This window comes from Stegostoma tigrinum, chromosome 4 (assembly GCF_030684315.1).
Source record: "Stegostoma tigrinum isolate sSteTig4 chromosome 4, sSteTig4.hap1, whole genome shotgun sequence".
In the NCBI taxonomy this organism is placed as follows: Eukaryota; Metazoa; Chordata; class Chondrichthyes; order Orectolobiformes; family Stegostomatidae; genus Stegostoma; species Stegostoma tigrinum.
Window position 1 is genome coordinate 76,376,535 of NC_081357.1, and position 23,602 is coordinate 76,400,136.

The window sequence follows — 23,602 nt, forward strand, 5'->3', positions numbered from 1 at the left end:
AAGCTTTTGTGGAGTCCTTCTCCTTCAAGTGCTTGTGACAGGAAGCAAAAAGACACAGAATATCTAAGTAAAAGATAAGACAGTCATACACTGATGTGAATTAAACAAATCTAAGATGCTGTTAAATCTTTAATGGATTAGAAAGGAGATGTAGGTTGATTCATTAATATGCGATCCCTGAACTTCTGTCCAGAGATAAGTAAAGGTTTATCAAAGAAGAGGTGACATCTTAGGTTAGACAATGCATGTTAGGTGTGGGGTCCATTTAGAATCTGTTTGTTTTGATTTGGAGTCAGATTTCTAAAGTAGGACTTTATAAAACACCATGTTGATTATCTACAGATTGTGCGTTTTTTGAACAAAATAGAGTGTGAGTGTCTGTGTGAGTGTTCATCCGTTGTTTTGTTCTGCTTCCTTTTACATTCCATTATATTGTGTAGGCCTTGCCAAAGGTGGTGGGTGTCCATGTGGTTAGTTTGGGCCTCGAACTTGGTCTGGTACTGCCTTTTGGCATCTCTAATTGCCTCGGAGGTTTTATCATGATTTCCTGTAAAAGGTCTGGGTCATTTGACTTGAATGCCACACACTCAGTCTTCAGCAGGCAGTGGATTTCTCAGTTCATCATTCAATTGCTAACAATGTTGCACATTTCCAATTGCCTTCGAGAAGGAGGGAGTAAGCTCCTTTCTTCGAACTGATAACAGTTCATCTATGTTTATACAGAAACAAATTTTAATAACAGCACGGATGTTACAAGCTAAGGAGACAGTGCTGTCACTTAAAGTGGGTGCCATTATCACTGCACGTGTACAGTTGCACCCATCACTATTACAAAAATGCAGCTCTTGATATATGTTCTACATGGTGCTCTCACTAGTTATGGAGTAAACAGATTCAAATGTCTTAAGAGTGCAAAGAATAAGACAACAGAAGAGGGGAAATTGAACTAAAATCAGCCAAAGGGTTGGTGATCTAAACAGAAAAGATAAACAGCAAGATTTAGGTTGCAGTTTATTGAATCTGACAATATTACATGTATCCTGTGTCAAGTATGTTCCCCATCAACCTTAGTTAATGGGCTATGTGTTAATTAAACACCAATTATTGACCTTAGTTCTATAAAGGTCGAGTTTAAAAAAAAATGCACATGCAGGGCTCCATCTTGCAGTACTGGTCACTGCCGTAGCCTTCTAATAAAGTCTCTCTAACAGTCTTCTTCATAGAACATAGAACAGTACAGCACAGTACAGGCCCTTCAGCCCACAATGTCGTGCCGAACTTTTACCCTAATCCTAAGGTCTACCTAACCTCCACCTCTACCTTATACTATCATCCATTATGCCCCTAACAAGGCTGACTCCACTACCCTCTCTGGCAATGCATTCCACATCCCGACCACTCTCGGAGTAAAGAATCTACCTCTGACATCTCTACTATATCTACCTCCACTCACTTTAAAACAATGCCCCCTCCTGATAGCTACCTCCACCCTAGGAAAAAGTCTTTGGCTGTCTATTCTATCTATACCTCTGATCATTTTGTACATCTCTATCAAGTCCCTCTCATCCTTCATCATTCTAAAGAGAAAAGCCCCAGCTCTCTCAACCTTTCCTCGTAAGACCGCCCCTCCATTCTAGGCAACATCCTGGTAAATTTCCTCTGCACCTTTTCCAACATTTCCATATCTTTCCTGTAATGAGGTGACCAGAACAGGACACAATACTCTAGATGTGACCGAACTAGGCTTTTGTACAGCTGGCGCATAACTTCACGGCTCTTGAACTCAATCCCTCTATTAATGAAAGCTAACACACCATACATCTTCTTAACAACTCTATCCACCAGGGTGGCAGCTTTCAGGGAACTGTGGACATGAACCTCAAGGTCCCTCTGCTCCTCCACACTGCCAATAATCTTTCCATTAACCCTGTATTCTGCTTTCAAGTTTGTCCTTCCAAAATGAATCACCTCACACTTTTCAGGGTTAAACTCCATTTGCCACTTCTCAGCCCAGCTCTGCATCCTATCAATGTCCCTTTGTAACCTAGAACAGCCCTCTGCACTATCCACAACTCGACCCACCTTCGTATTGTCCGCGAACTTACTAATCCACCCTTCCACTCCTTCATTCAAATTATTTTAAAAAATCACAAATGGTCTTCACTGACCATTTTTCGCTTATTCTATCCAAATTCCAAATCCCAATACTTGGGTTATATTTACTCATAAAAATTAAGAATTTGAAGCAGATTCATTTATGTTCTAAAGATTTACTGTTAATCCAAACACCCAGGTAACATTCCGGGGACCCAGGTTTGAATCCTGCCACGGCAGGTGGTGGAACTTGAATTCAATAAGTACCTATAATTAAGAATCTAATGATAACTGTGAATCCATTGTGGATTGACAGAAAAACCCATCTGGTTCACTAACGTCCTTTCGGGAAGGAAACTGCCTACCTGGTCTGACCTACATATAACTCCAGATCCATAGCAATGTGTGGCTGACTCTGAACTGTCCTCTGGGCAGTAAGGGACAGGCAATAAACGATGCCTACCCAAAGACACCCTCATTCCATGAGTGAAGCATTTCTTTCTTCATTCAAGGAGATCACCTCCCATTCCTCTAAATTCCAATGAGTAGAATCCCAACCTGTTTAACCTTTGCTCATAAAACAATCCCTCCATACCAGGGATCATCTGAGTGAACCTTCTGTGAGCAGTTTCCAATTAAATAATTTTTCTTCGATAAGGGGACCAAAACTGCTGACAGTACTTCAGATGTGGTCTCAATAACACCTTATAAAGTTGCAGTACGATCTCATACTCCAATCCACTTGAAGTAAGGGCCAACGGCCCTTTCTGATTACCTGCTGCACCAGCATGCCAGCTTTTTGTGTTGTGTGCACATGTAATTCGAAGTCTCTTTGTGTTGCAGCTTTTCTCCATTTAAATGTCACTGTTCCTTAGTTCTCCTCTCCAAAATGGTCATAAGTGGCCAACCTGAAAAAAGAACTCCTAACCCCCACTTACCATTTCATGCCTATTAATGCCAAAATACTACCTCCAACACGATGGGCTCTTGACTTATGATTCTGCCTTTTGTGGAGTAATTTTCAAATGCTTTCCATAATCCAAATAGATCAGCTCTACTGGTTCCCCTCTATCCACTTGAGACTTCCTTAAAAATATCCTTAAAAAGACACAACTTCTCCTTCATATAGCCAAGGTGACTGATTGATTTGTAAAGTCTTATCTAATGTTCTGCTATTACTTGCACAATGTTTGATTCTAATATATTTTAAAACAATAAATGTTATGCGGCTTTTTGCCTCCCTCCATCTTTGAAAACTGTCACACTTACAGTATTCTAGTCGTATGGTATATCTACAGAATCCAGGTAAAATTGCAACCAATGCATTAGGATCCTAGGATGCACTCTATCAGATTTAGGAGAATTACCTGCCTTTAGCCCATTAGTTTGTCTAATACTACTTTCTAATAATAGTGATGGCACTCATTTCCGTCCCCCTATTTTTTAGTATCGATAGTGCGTTCAAAGCATCTAGCATTCAAAGGGTGATGAAAAATATCTGTTTAACTCTGCTATTTCCTTTCTCCCCATAATCATCTCCCCAGATTCATTCTGTAGAGGGCCGAAGTTCACATTGACCTCTCTTTGCCTTTTCAAATATTTAAACAAACCATTATTTTCAATTTTTATATTCCTTGCTAGTGAAGCGTTAGCCAACAGTACTTAAAAAGGGATCATTGATACTCCTTTTAAAAACAGCATAAACAATTTTATGGGTGAATTTATGTAGGTGCACAGCAAGTGCAATTGCTAGTTCTACAAACATAGTGCAGGTCACTACTGCTGAACACTCAGTTTCCCGACTGCCCCATCAGGCCAAACTACTATCTAGCTCAGTGTGCTAATGTGTTGATTTCCCGTTCTTCTAAAATCATTAAGCTGCAAAAGTGTCTTTTGTCTGGTGTGTGCTGATTGCTGATGCTTTGCACCCTCCCGAACACTCACTCTCCCCTTCCAGTTTTAGGCAGATGGAGCAACTGATATCACATTCAAGTTCAGATAAACTGAAGACCAGTCATTTTTGTTTGTAAAATACGGAATACAACTAAACGAAAGTCTGTTACTTTCTTCTATAGGCCAGATTACTTTAATTGAGTGATATAGTAAATTCTGTCCGCAAATTCACAGAGACAAAAAACAAAAGTCTAAAATCATAAGGAGGGCAAAAAGAAACACTCACTAGCACACTTACCTAAAAGAATGAGAAGCACATTACTTTGCATAATGGGAAATTCATCTCCAAAATTTCAAGCCACTAATGCCCTTCAGTCATCTGGTTTGTGGAAATGATCAAATTTGCAAGTCTATAAAGTGGCAATACACCAAATCTATTCAGTTTTGGTAAAAACGAGCTCTGCTTTACCTTGCACGTGCAGCATCTACCGCAAGAGCCAGCAAGTTTTTCTCTCCTGAGCGTGCACATTCAGTGATGGCATCAAGACATTCTGCTACTGTTGCTTCATTTCTGGATGCTTTTAACTAGTTAAAGAACAGTATTCTTTGAATCAAGCACAATATTTACTGAAGCAAACCATTAATCTGGTTAAAAAGAATGTTTTATTGTAAATTCCTGTTATCACGATAACTTTGTGTTATTTTATAACTGACCACAAATAGAGGTAACATACCCATAGGGGTGTCCCAACTCTAGCCATAACCTTCAATGAAACCCATAAAATGGTATAAACAGCCATTTACTCCACTTATGCTTTATCCTGGGGTTTCTACATATCTTCTGATGTTTTGCTATAATCTTCACTTAAGAATCCCAAAGAAATCACTGAAACTGTAATATTATATAGAGTGCTAAGACATAATACATGGTAGCTCCAATAACTGTAATTCCTTTGATAACATCTCACCTTTTTCAGTTTTGCAATCTGTTGATTTCGCACAGCAGTATTATCAATAACTAACACATCAACAGTTTCCTCCTTTTCCAAACGATACTTGTTTACTCCTACAATTACCTTAGCACCTAATAAATGATGGGGATAAAAAAAACACCATATTCACTTTACTCTGGAAAATATAATTGAATATTTGATTGTGAAGATAATATTTCCCATTTGCCATAAAATGTATAGAATTTATATGCAGTTATTATTACAGTTTTCAATGGCCTAGATTTATCCTCATCACAGCAGGGTTCCAAACTTAGTCACAGCACGTTCAAGAGCGTGACAGAGCGCGAGACGGAGCGGGAGGGCGAGGCGGAGCGGGAGGGCGAGGCGGAGACGGAGGGCGAGGCGGAGACGGAGGGCGAGGCGGAGACGGAGGGCGAGGCGGAGACGGAGGGCGAGGCGGAGACGGAGGGCGAGGCGGAGACGGAGGGGGAGGCGGAGACGGAGGGGGAGGCGGAGGGGGGGGGGGAGGGGGGGAGAGACGGAGAGGGAGGGGGAGACGGAGACGGAGAGGGCACAACAGTGAGCCAGGGACAAAAACAGAGACAGAGAATGCATGTGCATCAGTAGTTTACTTACCCAGGAGTTAGGACTAACTTCCTTTCTAAGATTTGATTGTAACTGTCTAGGTAAGCAAATGAGAATTTTTTTTTGAAGTTGCTGACTCTAATTCAACTCAAACTGGGAGATTATTTCAGAAAGTTTCTGTGAGCGGGGTATAGCCGGTTGCAAGTTCTAACTTCAGACAATTTCCAACAGTGTAAGGCCAAAGGGACTTCTGTGGGGTCCCAGTGCTCATTTCAGTTTGTACGCCATGTCTCTGAAGAGCAGGGCTGTCACGATGATGGCCAAGCATGCGGTCAACAAGGTCGATTTTAAGTTACACCTTGAAGGAAAACCTAAGTACATAAAAGGACCTCAGCCAGAGTTGAACTGCATAACAGTCAGCACCCTTTTCAACTGCGATTGTTTGAAATTTGGCATTCTTGGAATTCTGCTCCTAAGTGAGCTTTGGTGGCATGTGTCTCTTTTCGACAATGCATTTACCCTGAATAAAAACCATTCAAAAACAGCATTAAAATGAATTTATATTTACTGGTACCAATAATTTCTTATTTTTAATAAAGTTATTTCTATTATCAAACATAATGAAAACCGTAGCAAATATAAAAATCAATTCTAAAACTGAAACAAATCGGGCCTATGATAACAAGTCTAGTTATCGACCATTTTTTCTGTATTAATAGGAGGTTTTACTTACCAGAGTCAATCATTGCTTGGTTTCTGGCCGCACACTCTTCAATACGAAGTTTTGGAATACCGTCTGCTACTGCTTTAGCCATACCACCCATTTCTTCAATCTCATTAATAAGCTAAAATTAAACGCCAATTAGACGAGCGTAAACAGTACTTTTATTTGATGGTAATGTTGCATCGGATCTGATTGTGCGTAGAAAGAAGGATAAATAAGCAATTTGAGGGGAGGAGAACAATGGTTATGTTATCTGGAGTTCTATTTGGCAACGCATCAAGAGAAAAAAGATTAAGGAAGAAAGAAGATGGATTGGAAACTAGCCAACTTTGATGGAATGAAAGCAGACCCCGCTCAGACTAATTGGAATCGAAAACAAAAGGCAGATCAAATATTAGACCAGGGAGGAAGACATCTAATTCAACCACAGATAAGGAATTATTAAATGTATTCCAACTAGAAAACTAGTGTTTCATAAATAATTAGTTCCTTTAAAAAAATGTTAACCAAGGACATGATAGAGAAATAGATATCAGATGCAGTGACAATAAATCTTTAAAAATTCTGCAGAAATGTGAATTGTGCTGAATGACTGGCAGGTGACAAATTTTATAACTATTGTTCAAGAAGGCAGCAAGTCTGTAAACTATTGGCCAATAAGTCTGGTCTTGTTGCTGGTAAAATTTCATCATATTACATGAATTGAGTGAAAAGGTTAATCAGGAACATTCAACGCAAATAGATAATTTATTCTCAATCTTGTGAAATAATAGATGAAATTGACTTTAACCACAAATATTCAAGAAGCCAATACTATACAGACTTTCAATAATTACAGAATATTGAATGTTCAGGTAGCTAAAGTGAATGAAAATGCAACTTAACGAGGTGCACTGTCCCTTATATTGAGTCTTCAATCAATACTATGTTGGCCAGGTTTGGAAAAAGTGGAATAATCTATTGCAATATTACTGATAAAAATGTGTTGTGATTTATGTGAACAGACAGTAGTTATAGGGCTGTATACCATTTTTCAGACGATTATACTGGAAAGGAACATACAAACATGATAACTAAGCTATAAAAGAGGAAATCAGAATCGAAGTGATATAGCACATCGTGCAACTTTACAAGAAGCAGATATGAAGAATTCACAGGCTTGTTTTATGTCCTTTAAAGCTGCACAAGATTCCAGCTGCGCCTCAAACACAGTAATCCTGCCTCCGAAAGGTCCCAGCTTCATAATACAAAAAGGCAACTGGAGGATCAAAAACAGTCAAGCAATTATACGTTCTTTTAAAATTTGTTCATGAGGCAAAGGAAGGCTCAGCCAGCAGTTATTGTCCATCCCCAATTGCCTTGAAAAGGTAGTAATGAACTGCTATTTTGAACTGCAGCAGTCTTTTCGGTGTATGGATACCTACAGACTTGTTTGGGGGGTGGGTTGCTCCATTGATGGAGCAACGGTGATGATATGGTTCCAAGTCTGGACCGTGTATGCAAATCACAAGTAATAATGTTCTCATGTGTTAAAACCAGAGTTTGAGAAAGGCTAAACCATCCCAAAACATAATAAAATTTAAAAAGTGGTTTATGGACATTAGCTAAGATTTTGAACTTTAAAATTACTGTTTTAAAGAGAACATTCACGTCATATCCTTTCAGCAGTCTGCATTTCTAGTTATCATCCCACAAAGTACTTACTTTAATAAGAGACTGCAGTAAGTATCATAGATATGCACCAAGTCATTTACCATTACTAATACAATGGTTGTTGACTTAGATGTACTGACCTTTAAAGCAGCATTATATACTTCATTAGTTAGTGATTCCATCATAAATGAACCAGCCCAGGGATCTGCCACTTTTGGGATGCCAGATTCCTCCTGTATGATGATCTGAGTGTTCCTAGCAATTCGGGAGCTTTGTAATGTAGGCAGACTTAATGCCTCATCAAAAGAATTAGTATGCAATGACTGAGTTCCTCCAAATACAGCTGCCATTGCCTCAATCACTGTACGAACAATGTTGTTATGGGGATCCTGAAATTGAAACATCATATTAACAGTTGCACAAAACAAAAATATGGTGATTTACTATTTTCAAAGCTTAACAAATTGCAAACTATTTTAGATACAGTAGAAAAATAACTCCTAGGAGATACTGGCTTCGAGCTTGAGAATATTCGTATTTATGTCTCATCTGTGCATTGGGAGTTTCTATATTTAAAATCCCCATAGTTCCCTATGGCTAATGGAGTAGGATATTATACACTTGATTATAGTTCTATCTGACCAATGACTGTAAAAGGTACATCCCAGTACTGAACAGTGAGGGCCATTACATCTCTCTTATTATGCACCTGATTGAGAATAATCAGTTCCAATACCAAAGCCGGTGACATTGACATTAATCTTTGCACTCTCTGGTTACAGGCAAGTAGATAAAACTCCATGCATAGAAGACTCCATACTTTAGGACAGTAAACCAGGATATTAAAGAAATGAATTTACTATATCCTTCAATTTTAATAACTTACAGTCACCAAAATAATAACTGGAGCATCTATGTGGAACTAAGGTAGAAGATCATAAGATTTAAAAGAAAATATCAGAATGAAATTTTCTGATATTGGAGACATATGACATTCGACAAAATTAAAAGTAATTTTCACAACTAAAAACAATCGTTCACTACAATTATTAACTCAGAACACAACTAAAAACTCAATTATATGTCATTTAACCAGGCATAACTTTTAGAAGATTTTCTACAGTAAGAATGAAGATGGAAGTTCATATCAATTCAAATGATTTTAAAGATCCATACGTGGAACTTTCAAAAGCATATCTGTGGAGAGAAGCAGGGAAATCACTGACTCCAACTCCTCCGATTTCTTGTTCAACATGTAAATCGCTTTCAGTTTCACAGTTCTGTTGCAAACTATTCACATTTTCAGCTGTCATTACAACTATAAAATCTGGGCCACTTTTTGGTACTTAGAATATTCAACTTCTGTTAGGTAGACTAACCTGCTCAGTGAGGGACCAGCCAGAGGTTTGGCAATGTGCTCGTAACAGCAGAGATTTCGAATTTTTAGCATTAAATTTTTCTTTCATCAAATGAGCCCACAGTCGTCTAGCTGCTCTCAGCTTTGCTATTTCCATGTAAAAATTCATTCCAATTCCCCAAAAGAAAGAAAGTCTATAATACAAAGATGGCAAGATTAATCTCTGAAATAATCCTATATCTTCAAACTCACTAATATTAGAATTTCTTCCAATAGTACCTCAAATTGTCAGATCTCCTTAGGACAAATATTTTGATTCACTAATGTTTTAACCAAAACTCCTTGAAAATCCAATCCAGTGCATTAGATCCATCTATCCATTATTATTTGTTTCAATGACATAGATTAACATTTTATAATCTGAAAGCTTTTTTTTATCTTTATGAAGCAGTATTAAGATTGCATCTGAAATATAAATTCCAGTGTAACTGCTGCCAGACTGGCACTGTTTGGAATATTTCTCTAAAAACTTTAAAGCACTTGAAGTATGTCATATTTCTTCCCCCTCAAACCATTCAAATCATAAGAAATTTTAAAGCAGAAAGGTTGGAAACGACATGAATAATTTGCTCAATTAGTGTTTAACTGTACCACTTACAAATGTTAAAATATTGTATTTGATTGCACTAATGTAATATCAACTCTGAAGGTACAGTAAAACCATATCACGGGATACAGAATACTTATAAAGGAAGGGTGTGCACACAAATCTTCACCATTTTCTAAAATAATCTGTCAGTGTTCAATGCATTTAGAACATAGAACATAAAACATAAAAACTGTACAGCACAGGGGTATGAATGTGGTGCACCGTGTTGTGTCGAAAATGATGCCAATTGAAACTAATCCCTTCTACCTGCCCTTGGGTCCACATTCTTCCATGCCTTGCATATCTCAAAGTCTCTTAAATATCCTTATCATATCTGCTTCCACAACCACTCCTCACAGTGCGTTCCAGCTCCTAACACACTGTGTGGGAAACTTGCCCGTCCTATCTCCTTTGAACTCCCCCCCCCACCCCCTCACCTTAAATATATGACCCCTAATTTTAGACATTTCAAATCTGGGAAATAATTCTGGCCCCGTCAATCGTACCATGCATCTCAATTTTATAGATTTTTATCAAGCCTCCTCTCAGCCTCCACTGCTCAGGAGAAAACAGCTCAAGTTTTTCTAGCCCCTCGCAACAGCTCATATCCTTTAATCCAGACAGCATCTTGATAAACCTCTTCTGCATGCTCTCTAAAGCCTCCACATCCTTCTTGTAATTCAGCAGACAGAACTGAACACAATATTTGAAGTAACAAAGTGTGAAGCTGGATGAACACAGCAGGCCAAGCAGCATCTGAGGAGCACAAAAGCTGACGTTTCGGGCCTAGACCCTTTATCAGAAGTGTGGCCTAACCAAAGTTTTTTAAAGCTGCAACATGGCATTCTTACTCTTGTACTCCATTCCCCCGACCAATCAAGGCAAGCATACCACATGCCTTCCTTACCTCCCTATCTACTCATGTGCCCACTTTTGGGGAGCTATGGACTTGAACCCCAAGAACGTTCCGTACATCTTCAGTCCGCCTCCCCCTCTCTCCCTATTTATTTCAGAAACCTCTCCCCCTCCCCCTTTTCCGATGAACGGTCTAGGCCCGAAACGTTAGCTTTTGTGCTCTTAAGATGCTGCTTGGCCTGCTGTGTTCATCCAGCCCCACACTTTGTTATTCTGTACATCAGTGCCGTTTAGAGACTTGACATTAACTGTATATTTCCCTTAAAATTTGATCTCCCAAAATGCAGCACCTTACTGGTTTAAATTCCATCTGCCATTTCTCCACTCATATATGCAACTGGTCTATATTCCGCTGTATCCTTTGACAACCTTCTACACAATCCACAACTCCACTGATCTTTGTATCAAATGCAAGCTTACTAATCCACCCATCTTTATTGATGACGTTTGGCAATATTTCCCAGATTTTATTTGGTGATAATACTTACAAAAGGGTCATCGGGTCACGTTAATAACTTACTTTTAAACAGGCATGCTGCTTTTGTATCACCATAAGTGCAAAATTATGTTAATAACCATTACCGTGGTGCAAATTCATCAATGTCAAGTCCAACTTGAATACCAGTCCTGCAGTACTCTAAACCATTTGCTATGGTGTAAGCCAGTTCCAAAACAGCACCTGCACCAGCTTCTTGGAGGTGGTACCCACTGATAGAAATTGAGTTAAATCGAGGCATTTGCTGTAGAGGATGAAAACAGACTTTTAAATTAAAACATCATTGTTGCTTCTATAAAGTAAGCTTAAAGCATAACGAGCAAAAAAAACTTACTGACCAATAAGGAAAGTGAATGCAAAACTGAAATTGAACTCTTTAGATTAGATTAGATTAGATTCCCTACAGTGTTGAAACAGGTCCTTCGGCCCAACAAGACCACACCGCCCTTTGCAGCATTCCACCCAGACCCATCCCCCTATAACCCACACACCCCTGAACACTGCGGGCAATTTAGCATGGCCAATCCACTTAGCCTGCACATCTTTGGACTGTGGGAGGAAGCCGGAGCACCCAGAAGAAACCCATGCAGACACGGGGAGAATGTGCAAACTCCGCACAGACAGTTGCCAGAGGCTGGAATCAAACGCGGGTCTCTGGCGCTGTGAGGCTGCTGTGCTAACCAATGCGCCACCATGCTGCCCTCTTGCTTCAATCCACTTTGTGAATTATGTTTAAATCTAGCTTGATTATGTGTTATGTACTTTTTTCTTCTCTTTCTTTCATGAACAAGCAGAATGCAAGACATTTTTGACTTACATGTCCTGACTTTATTTCCTTTCCTTACTGAGAAATGTTGCTTCTCAATGGAAATTATTCATTAAATTAGAGAATAAACTGCCTAAGGAATATCAGAATTGTGCTAAAATCGTACACCATTAGGACATGAGTTTATTTTTTAAATAATTCATTTATTTCTGATTAACTTCTATGCCAGTTGCAAGGTTTCTGGAAAATCCCTTTGTTTGCTATTTACAATGTTCCTCAGTATGTCTATTTACTTCAGTCAGTTCAGCACTGCCTCAATGTTCCAGAGATTCTCTCTTTTTATTGAAGCATGTCCTGGCTTAAACATAAAACTATCCTCATTTTTATTCAGCTGTCAGCAAACCTGTACTTTATACTTAGAAATTTATCATGCTAGTAACTACTGTAAAGATCCTTAACATATTCAAGAACACAAAACACAACAGAAACCAATAAATTTATAAAAATTCAGTGAGACCTCATTTACTTCAGTTCAGGTCATAACATCTCAGGAAAAATACATATGAAAGTAGGTGGAGAGAAACTATTTCGTCTAATGTGGGAGACCTTACAAGGGGGCAGAATCTGTAAGTGAGAACCGTGCTGTTCAATGGTAATGTCAGGAGCCAGTTCCTCACCATAAAGTGTTAGGACCTCTTCCTAAATATAATGTTCAAGCCAGGTTAATTGTAAATTTCAAAATACAAAGCAATATTGTGTTTTGTCAGGCAACAGTCTTAATTAAGAGTTGCAGACTATCAGATAAAGCAGAGGTGATACAAATCAAGTATGATCAACGGATTGGTGGAACAAGACAAAAGGCAGCCCTGCAGCAAGTGTGCCTTGAAGCTTTCCATATGAAGAAAAGCAGTTTTTGAAAATAAAAATCAGATCGTTATGGAACAGCAATTGAACAAAACGTTTTTAGTAAAACAAACACATACTAACTTTAGCCGTGTACTGGAATATATCAGCTATAATCTTCATGGAGGGTTCAGGTGGGAAAATGAAAGTGTTCCTGACCATGAATTCTTTCAGTATGTCATTCTGTATCGTTCCTGTCAGCTTCTCTTCAGAAACTCCTTGCTCTTGCCCCGTCACAATGAACATAGCCAGGATCGGCAGCACCGCACCATTCATAGTCATGGAAACAGACATCTTTTCCAAAGGAATTGAATCAAACAACAACTTCATATCTTCCACACTGTCTATCGCAACGCCTGCCATTCCAACATCTCCATGGACACGAGGGTTATCTGAATCATATCCCCTGTGAGTGGCAAGATCAAAAGCCACAGAAAGTCCCTGTTGACCAGCTTTAAAAGAATAAATGAATTAGGATCGTTATCAACTAGGATTGTCCATGTTAAAATACACATTTAAACAAAGAAAATTACTTTGTTTAATATCAAAACATATCACAGTATTAAAACATAATGAAAGTAATAAAAGGACATTTAAAACAATTACAGCTGTTAACATGGACTATTTCTTGCTGCAGCAGAGTATCTTGTGTATGTAATGACAACTTAGGAACTAAATATTCCAGAGTAACTAACTTTTAGAATGGATAGGAAAAATGGAAAGGGAAAAGGGATATGTCAGAAAGAAGGAAGCATAAAGACAACATAAAGAAAGGATATAATTTAGAAAATGAAGTAGAATCAGTTTGGATGGAGCTAAGAAACTCTACAAGGCTACTGTGATATACGGAAGAGTTTAAATGAGAGAACAGAGACATGTGTAATATGGATAATACAACATTGCTAAAAAAGGCCACAATTTGTTGAAGCTTTTCATTCTGCACTCATAAGTACATTTTGCAAGAATACAAATTCAAGAGGAAAAACAACATTTATATGAATCAGCAGGTGGCTGAGAGACATCACAACGGAATTCTGTGAGACACTGCCACCGTCATCACGACTGTACAGCAGGTCAGAGCGAACCTGGTGAAAAGGTGTGGTTAGTGATTGGATCACTTAATCTGAACTATCAACATCTTTTATCCACCAGCATTCTACACTTCACCACGCCCAGCTAGAGAATAAATACTGTCCCCTTCATACTTCAATTCCGCTCTGTTGAAGAGTCATCTGCACTTGAAACATTAGCTTGCTCTCTCCCCATGATTACTGTCTGACCTACTGTGATCTCCAACATTTGTTGTTTTCAGTACAGATTCCAGCATCTGCAGTAATTTGCTCCCACTCCTACTGGTTGATAGTTTTGCAACCATGGGCTGGCAGGGTATAGTCACAGAATCCCAGAATTCCTCCAGTGGAAACAGGCCATCTCCCTACCCTTTCCCTGTAACCATACATTTCCCATGGCTAATGCACCTAACCTATACATCCCTGAACACTATGGGCAATTTAGCATGGCAATCCACCTAACCTGCACATCTTTGAACTGTGGGAGGAAACCGGAGTACCCAACAGAAACCCATGCAGACAGAGAGAGAAAACGTGCAAACTCCACACAGACAGTTGTCTGAGGGTGGAATTGAACCAGGGAACCTGGCGCTGTGAGCAGCAGTGCTAAACACTGAGCTACCGTGCTACTCCAGTCACTAACTTACTTGCGAATATCTGAAGGGACTTGCAGTTTGGTATCATCCGCCAATCTTTGGGATGAAATTCATATGTCATTTATTCATTTGTGTGATAGCCAGAACATCTTTCTGACTTGATGGCAATATCTTGTTAGTGGCAAACACTACATGTTGCTTTTGTGTTGTAATAGCATGCAACAGCTAGCTTCACCTGTTACTCAAGGGGACACTGTACCCCTTGGAAAATATCTAAACAAGATTGATAAACAGTGCAATCCAGGGATACAGATATATAAATCACTAGAATGTAAATTAAAAGTCCAACGAAAACAATGTCCAGAGGTTTACTTGTAAAAGGACAGAAAGGAACAGCTAGGATTTCATTAAGATAGTACAGAACGCTGGTATACCACAATTGAGTTCAACGAACAGCTTTTGCCTTGACATTATAAAAGCTCTGGCCTTCAGGAATGACATCAAAACTGAGACAGGACAACTACAGGACAGATTAAATTGGTTGAGGGCACTTTACAAAGCAGGAAACTGAACAGTGACCTTTGGGAGCTCTTATGATTTTAAAAGGGTTTGAATGGGTAAACGTAGAATACATTTAGGGGCAATGTAAATAAATAAAACGACCACGAATCAATTACTAGAAAATTCAGGAGAAACGTCTTTATAAAGAGGCACCAACTTCAATGCCATTAAAATGAACTGCTTGCCTGGGTGTGGTTGGTCACCCTCTTGGTATGTCATCAGCATTTGATACAAAGGGTGGGCACCTTCTAAATTTCTGTACACCTTCCCAACACAGTCTGTATCACCCATATCATCCTTTTCACAAAGTGTAGAGTACCAGCAAGTAAAAAAAGCTTTACGTGGGTTAGGAATTTAAGGCTACCAGTGTTGGGTATTGCTTGCCATGGCTGAAAAGGGAATCAAGGGAGTCAAAGGGAGTATATACAAAAGCATGACTTTTCATGAATGGAAATATGGGGTCATGTAACAAGATGGACTGACTTAATGTTCCATTATTTATGGTGAAGAGTTTGAATCAGTTTCAATTAGTTAAGGGTAAAATTTTCAGCCACATCGTAAAAGTGAATGTACGAAGATAGTCCAGAAGTGTAGGAATCACGCTATCAGGAAGATAGCACGAGCCTTGAGTAAAATACAAACAATGCTTGTGAAAACTGTGGGAACACAGTTTATGCATCTGGACAAAGCCTGGGAACTGTAGGGTGTATGTTGTAATGTTTTATTTAAAACTTGAAGGTGTCAATAACCCAGACGGCTGGTTACATTCTTCATGGAAATAAGACTGAGTCAGCTCGTGTATGCATTAAAATAAACAAACGCAGCCCTACTTCAAAAGTCCGCTTACCAATTTGTCGAGTTTTCCAATAACAATGATATCTCAATTTGCCAGTGGATTTCTGGATGTGAGTTTGTTCGCTGAGCTGGAAGGTTAGTATTCAGACATTTCGTCACCTTATTTTTATTTGAAAAAATATAATTTATTCATAAGATGTGCAAAAAATACACCATATTTATACACCTACCCAGTCATGCAAGGCACTCCGGGTTACCCAGGTGGTACATACATCAACTAAAGGAAAAAAACAAACAAAGAAGAAACAAAGAAGAAAAAAAAAACAAAGCAAAGAAAATACCCCGGCAGTTGTCACCCCACACAGTCCCAGTTGGCCCCCTGAAGAGTTGGGGAAGGCGCCAGCTGGGCCCAGGTACCAGATAGGGCCCTTTTTTCTATTCTGGACGAGGGGTTTCATACCGTGGTCTTTCCCCACTGTGCCTTGGCGGCGGCCGCCCCAAGCTTTAACGCGTCCCTCAGCACGTAGTCCCGGACCTTGGAGGGCGCCAGTCTGCAACGTTCAGTCGGGGTCAGTTCTTTCAGCTGGCAGACCAGCAAGTTGCGGGCAGACCAAAGAGCGTCTTTCACCGCACTGATGGTTCTCCAGGCGCAGTTGATGTTGGTCTCAGTGTGCGTCCCAGGAAACAGCCCGTACAGCACGGAGTCCCGCGTCACGGAGCTGCTCGGGACGAACCTCGACAAATACCACTGCATCCCCCTCCAGACCTCCTGCGCATAGGCACACTCCAGAAGGAGGTGATCGACAGTCTCGTCCCCCCCGCAGCCACCTCGAGGGCAGCGTGCGGTGGCGCAGAGATTCCGGGCACGCATAAAGGATCTCACTGGCAGAGCCCAGTCTCACCGCCAGCCAAGCAATGTCCTTGTGCTCGTTTGAAAGTTCTGGCGATGAGGCATCTGCCAAACGACTTTGGCAGTCTGCGTGGGGAACCACGTGACGGGATCCACCCTCTCCTTTTCCCGAAGGGTCTCGAGGATACTACGTGCTGACCACTGCCTGACGGCCTTGTGGTCAAAGGTGTTTCCTTTCAAAAATTTCTCCACGAAGGATAGGTGGTATGGAACGGTCCAACTACTCGGAGCGTTCCGCGGCAACGGGGCCAGGACCATCCTTCGCAACACCGGGGACAGGTAGAACCTCAGTAAGTAGTGACACTTGGTGTTTCCGTACTGAGGATCTACACACAGCTTCATGCAGCCGCACACCAAGGTAGCCGTCAGGGCGAGGGTGGCGTTCGGTACGCCCTTTCCCCCATTTTCCAGGTCTTTGTACATGGTGTCCCTGCAGACCCGGTCCATCCTCGACCCCCAAATGAAGTGGAAGATGGCCCAGGTGACTGCAGCGGCGCAGGTCCAGGGAATAGGCCAGGCCTGCGCCACATACAACAGAGCCGAAAGCCCCTCGCACCTGACAACCAGGTTCTTACCCGCGGTGGAGAGGGACCGGAGCGTCCACCTGCCCAGCTTCTGCTTCAATTTGGTGATACGCTCCTCCCAAGTCTTAGTGCATGCCCCAGCATGCTCCACCAAACCAAACACCCAGCACCTTCAGGTAGTCTGTCCTGACAGTGAAGGGGATGAAGGAGCGGTCGTCCCAGTTCCCGAAGAACATGACCTCGCTCTTACCCCTATTGACTTTGGCACCCGAAGCCAGTTCAAACTGGCCGCAGATGTCCAATAGTCTACTCACCGACCGACGATTGGTGCAGAAGATGGTGACATCGTCCATGTACAGGGAGGTCTTGACCTGAAGGCCTCCGCTGCCTGAGATAGTCACGCCCTTCAGGCTCACGTCCTTCTTGATGGATGCGGTGAAGGGCTCCACACAGCACACGAACAAGGCAGGAGAGAGCGGGCAGCCCTGCCTGACTCCAGATCTGACAGGAAAACTGTCCGATTCCCACCCGTTGATCGAGACTGCGCTAACGATGTTGGCGTAGAGCAGCCGGATCCAATTGCGGATGCCCTCCCCGAACCCCAATTTGGAGAGGACGTCCCTCATGTAAGCATGAGAGACCCTGTCGAAGGCCTTCTCCTGGTCCAGGCTGACGAGGCAAGTGTCCACCCGACTGTCCTGTATGTAGGCGATCATATGCCTGATGAGCGCGAGGCTCTCAGCGATCTTCCTGCCTGGCACAGCACAGGTTTGGTCAGGGTGAATCACTGACTCCAGGACAGACCTGACCCGGTTGGCTATGACCTTGGCCAGGATTTTGTAGTCCACGTTCAATAGTGAAATGGGACGCCAATTCTTAATTTCTTCCCTCTCCCCCTTCCTCTTGTAAACGAGGGTGATGATGCCCTTCCTCATTGACTTGCACATTTCCCCTGCCCGAAGCGCACTATCGTACACCTCCAGCAGGTCCTGGCCGACCAGGTCCCACAGAGCGGAATATAGCTCGACCTGTAAGCTGTCGCTCCCGGGAGTCCTATTCCTCTCCAAGGACTTGAGGGCTCTGGTCAGCTTGTCCAGGGATATCGGCCGGTCCAGCCACTCCCTCGTGCCGTCGTCTAAGACCTCCATGATAGACAACAGGAACGACTCAGAGGCCGTGCTGTCTGTGGGCTTCATGTCGTACAGTCCGGCAAAGAAGGATCTGCTGATCCTCAAAATGTCGGGCCGAGACGACGTCGCCGAGCCGTCGTCCTCCCTCAGCCGGCTAAGCACAGAGCTCTCTTTGTGCACCTTCTGAAAGAAGAAACGCGAGCACATCTCGTCCTGCTCCACGGAGCAGACCCTGGACCGGAAGATTATCCTGGAGGCCTCCGCGGCGAAGAACGAGGCTTGCTGGCCCCTCACCTCGCGGAGGTCCTCCGTGACATCGACCCCCATTAACTGCAGAAGGAGCAGGTTCTGCACCCTTTTCTGGAGTCGCGACAGCTTTCCCCGCCTCTCTCTTGCCTTCTGAACACCCTTGAGGACAAAGAACCTCTTGATGTTCTCCTTCACCGTCTCCCATCAGTCGCCTGGAGACTCGAAGAGGGGTTTCACGGTTCTCCAACCGGCGTACTCCCTCTTAAGCTCCTCGACATTCTCTGGGGTCAACAGAGTCGTGTTGAGCTTCCACGTCCCCTTGCCGGCCGGCTGGTCATCCTGTAAGTGACAGTCGGCCAGCAGGAGGCAGTGGTCAGAGAAGAACACCGGCTCGACGCCGCTGGACCTGACCGAGAACGTACGTGACACAAACAGGAAGTCTATCCTTGAGCGAATACACCCGTCTGGCCGCAACCAGGTGTACATCTGCTGCGCTCCGTCTGCAGGGGTGCTGAAGACGTCGAGCAGCTTGGCGTCCTTCACCATGCCCATCAGGAATCTGGACATGACGTCCAGTGGACTCCCCCCACCCGCTGTCCCCACACCGGATCTTCCATCTGCATCAATGATGCAGTTGAAGTCTCCGCCTAGGATGACCAGCCTGGACGTAGCCAGCAGGGGTGGAAGCCGCTGCAGGACGGCCAACTGCTCATTCCATACCACTGGGGCGTACACGTTGAGCAGCCTCAGGGGAGCGTTCCTGTAGGTGCCGTCAGCCACTAGGAGGCGCACCCCCACCGCCTCCTGAACTTGAGAGATGGTGAAGTCACGCCCCCGCAGCAGAATAGCCAGGCCCGAGGAGCGACAGTCGTTACCCCCCGACCAGATCGAAGGCCGACAGGTCCAGGCGCCGGACCATTTCCCGTACCTGCTGAGGTGCAGTATCCCGCACTCCTGCAGAAACAGGAGGTCTGCCTTGATGGTGGTCAGGTAGGCCAACGTGGATACACATCTTGTGGTGGACTTGACACTGCGCACATTAATGCTCGCAACTCGTACCCCCAAGTCCAAGGTCCAGCCCCTCCATCTGTCCCTTCACGCTCATTGCCCGGGCTAACTGCTGGACGCTCTCTGGGCTCAGGAAACCATCCGTGCTGCCTTCCAGGTGGCATCCCCCGTCGGGGGTACGGAGGCAGGAGGGTCCGCCTCTTGGTCAGGCTGGGGACGCGCTGTTTCCTCCTTCCCGCCTGGAAGTTCTGGGGGGCCCTCCAGTGCCCCAGCGGCACTTGACTGGGTGTCGGAGGGAGCCTCAGGACGCCTCCCGTCACCTGGAAGCGTGGTGCTGCTTTCCTTCTCCCTGGAGATCTTTAACTTCTGCTTCGGGCGGGCCCTCTCCGAATCCCCCTCGTCAGAGGAGCTCTTATAGCCCCCCGTAGCTGCCTCTTCCCGCATGATGGTTGCGGTTCCTGGGCCTGTCGACGCACCTTCCTCCTCGCTTTCCGGACCAATGAACACAGTCCGCCGATTTCTCAGCAACAAACCAAAAGAAACAGACAAAACGCGCCCAGAAACCATAACCACTCTCCCCTACACCAAAGACATTTCCGAAATGACTGCCAGACTACTCGGACCACTTGGCATCAGAGTAGCCCACAAACCCACCAACACACTAAAACAGCAACTAATGAACTTAAAAGACCCTATACAGACAACAAGCAAAACGAACGTCATCTACAAAATACCGTGCAAAAACTGTGACAAACATTACACTGGACAAACTGGCAGAAAGCTAGCCATCAGGATACATGAACATCAACTACCCACAAAACGACATGACCCACTATCACTAGTATCCTTACATACAGATGAGGAAGGACACCACTTTGATTGGGACAACACATCCATTATAGGACAAGCCAAACAGAGACACGCACGAGAATTCCTAGAGGCATGGCATTCCAACTGGAACTCCATCAACAAACACATTGGCTCCAAATCAATCTACCTTCCTCTGAGAAAAGGAACAGGAAATGACATCACCAATGCAGGAAATGACATCACCAACCCAAGGAACCCTAAACAGATAAATAGAAAGCGGGACATAACGCCAGCGCTTAATCGGAGGCTCACTGATGATGTTACCTAGAATGGTGACGAAACGTCTGAAAACTAACCTTCCAGCTCAGCGAGCATACTCACATCCAAAAAACTGGCATTTTTACCAAGTGCTTTAAAATTTCAGATTGTCAGATTTTATTATTATTTGCTCATCTATAAATACACAAATTTCCGTAATTACATCCTGAATGATATGAAGCGGTTTTATTGCAATTTTAATTTTGCTGTTTTCTAGGCACTGGCTATCATGGTGAAAGCAAATCATTAAATACTGCTGTCATACTAATACCTGGAAACTGGCAGTAAACAATACATGTAACTAAACAGGGTTATTAAACAACTACAGGTCCAATAAGAAAATATCAAATAAAACATCATATTTTATTGAGGTTATTTAACCAGCATGGACTAAGGAGTTTGCCCAACAAAACAGGACACTGGTTAGGCCACTTTTGGAATACTGCATTCAGTTCTGGTCTCCCAGCTATAGGAATGGAGTTGTGAAACTTGACACGGTTCAGAAAAGATTTACAAGTAAGTTGCCAAGGTTGGAGGATTTGAGCAAAGGGACAGGCTGAATAGGCTAAGGCTATTTTCCCTGGAACATCACAGGCTGAGGTGTGACCTTATAGCAGTTTATAACATCACAAGGGGCATGGATTGGGTGAATAGCCAAGGTCTCTTCTCGTGGGTAGTGGAGTCCAAAACTAAAGAGTTTAGTTTTAAGGTGAGAGGGAAAAGATTTAAAAAGGGACCTAAAGGGCAGAGGGTGGCGCATGTATAGAATGTGCTGCCAGAAGAAGTGGTGGAAGTTGGTACAATCAAAATATTTAAATGGCATTTGGATGGGTAAATGAATAGGAGGGGGTTAAGAGCGATATGGGCCAAATGCTGGCAAATGAGACTAGATTAATTTAGGATATCTGATCGGCGTGGATGAATTGGACCGAAGGGTCTGTTTCCATGCTGTACAGCTCTATACCTTTTATTTTTCAGATCACAGATAGCACTACTGAGAACACAAGAACATTAAAAAAAAGAGGAAGAGTAGGCCATCTGGTTCATCAAGGCTGCCATTCAATAACATCATGGCTGATCTTTTCATGGACTCAGCTCCACTTACCCACCCGCACACCATAACCCTTAATTCCTTTACTGTTCAAAAATCTGTCTTTGCCTTAAAAACATTTGATGAGGTAGCCTTAACTGCTTCATTGGCAGGGAGTTCTACAGATTCACAACACTTCGGGTGAAGAAGTTCCTCCTGAATTCAGTCTTACATCTGCTCCCCCTTATTTTGAGGCTATGCTCCCGGTTACAGTTTTAGCCGCCTGTGGGAACAACCTCCCTGCTTCTATCTTATCTATTCCTTTCAAAATTTAACCCATTTCTATAAGATTGCCCCCATCACTCTCCAAAATTCCAACGAGTAAACTTCCAACCTATTCAGTCTGTTGTCATAAACCAATGCTCTCAATTCCAGAATCAATCCAGTGAATCTCTTCTGCACCCCCTCTAGTGCCAGTGCATACCTTCTCAAATAAGGAGACCAAAATCGTACACAGTACTCCAGGCGTGGTCTCACCAGCACCCTATACAGCTGCAACCTACCTTCTCATTTTTAAATTCCATCCCTCTAGCAATGACGGTAAATGGAATTTTGTCCTTAATTACCTGCTGCGCTTGCAAACCACTATACGTGATTCTTTCACAAGTACACCCAGGTCCCTCTGCACAGCAGCATACTGCAATTTTTCACCATTTAAAAAAAAATAGTCCATTTTGCTATTATTGTTACCAAAATGGATGATTTCACATTTACCAACAGTGTACTCCATCTGCCAGACCCTTGCCTGCTTACATAACGTGTCTATATTTCCCTGCAGACTTTCAGTGTTCTCTGCATACTTTGCACTACCACCCATTTCAGTACCATCTGTGAACTTTGACACACTATACACTTGGTACCCAACTCTAAATCATCTATGGAAATTGTAAACAAGAAAGATTTAAGACTAGCATAAAATCTAAGTGAAAGACCAGGTTAACTTAATAAAGACAAAACAGGAAACTACCAGAGAATGTGATTTAAAAGATAATAAATTGAGCAGATTGGCTGTAGCTGAAGTGTTGGGAACAGTCAGATTGAAATTTGAATACTCCAAATTCCATCAAGAGGGCACAAATAAGAACATAAGAAACAAGGATGAATAGATGATCTTGCCCTTCAGGCATTTTCCTCTCTTTCATACAATCATACCTGATCCTTGGATATAATTCTACTTTGCTGCCTGTTCACCATATTCCAAGAACAAAAATCTGTTACTCTCAGCCATAAATATATCCAGTGATGGAGCATTCACAAGTCTCTGGAGTACACAGCTTCAAAGATGTGCACCCTTTAAGTGAAGAAGTGTCTCCTTATTGCAAACTCCTTACCCTGAGAAATTATTTTCTAGATGCACCAACCAGCGAAAGCAACCTCTGTTGTCTACCTTTGTCAATTTATTCAGCATCTCGTAGCTTTTAATGGGATCATCTCACAATCTTCTCAACTTCATAGGCTAGATCCAATTTAATCCAAATATCTTTTCACAAGACAATCCATACCAGGTCCAATCTAGTGAACCTTTCCTGCACTGCTTCCAATGATATTATATC

At 42.5% G+C, this 23,602-nt stretch overlaps 1 protein-coding gene across 4 annotated transcripts in view; it reads right to left on the reverse strand.

Annotated features, from left to right (window-relative positions):
- The window catches only part of mmut (methylmalonyl CoA mutase), a 47,988-nt gene that overhangs the window by 9,218 nt on the left and 15,168 nt on the right, over nt 1-23,602 (reverse strand). For all 4 annotated transcript variants that reach the window (XM_059645437.1, XM_048530941.2, XM_048530943.2 and 1 more), the window contains 7 exons: nt 13,073-13,440; nt 11,406-11,563; nt 9,282-9,453; nt 8,043-8,291; nt 6,259-6,370; nt 4,956-5,071; nt 4,457-4,572 (listed from right to left, as the gene is read on the reverse strand). In XM_059645437.1, coding sequence (XP_059501420.1) covers nt 4,457-4,572; nt 4,956-5,071; nt 6,259-6,370; nt 8,043-8,291; nt 9,282-9,453; nt 11,406-11,563; nt 13,073-13,351 — 1,202 coding nt within the window. In that variant the 5' untranslated portion in view covers nt 13,352-13,440. The remainder of the gene's footprint in view (nt 1-4,456; nt 4,573-4,955; nt 5,072-6,258; nt 6,371-8,042; nt 8,292-9,281; nt 9,454-11,405; nt 11,564-13,072; nt 13,441-23,602) is intronic.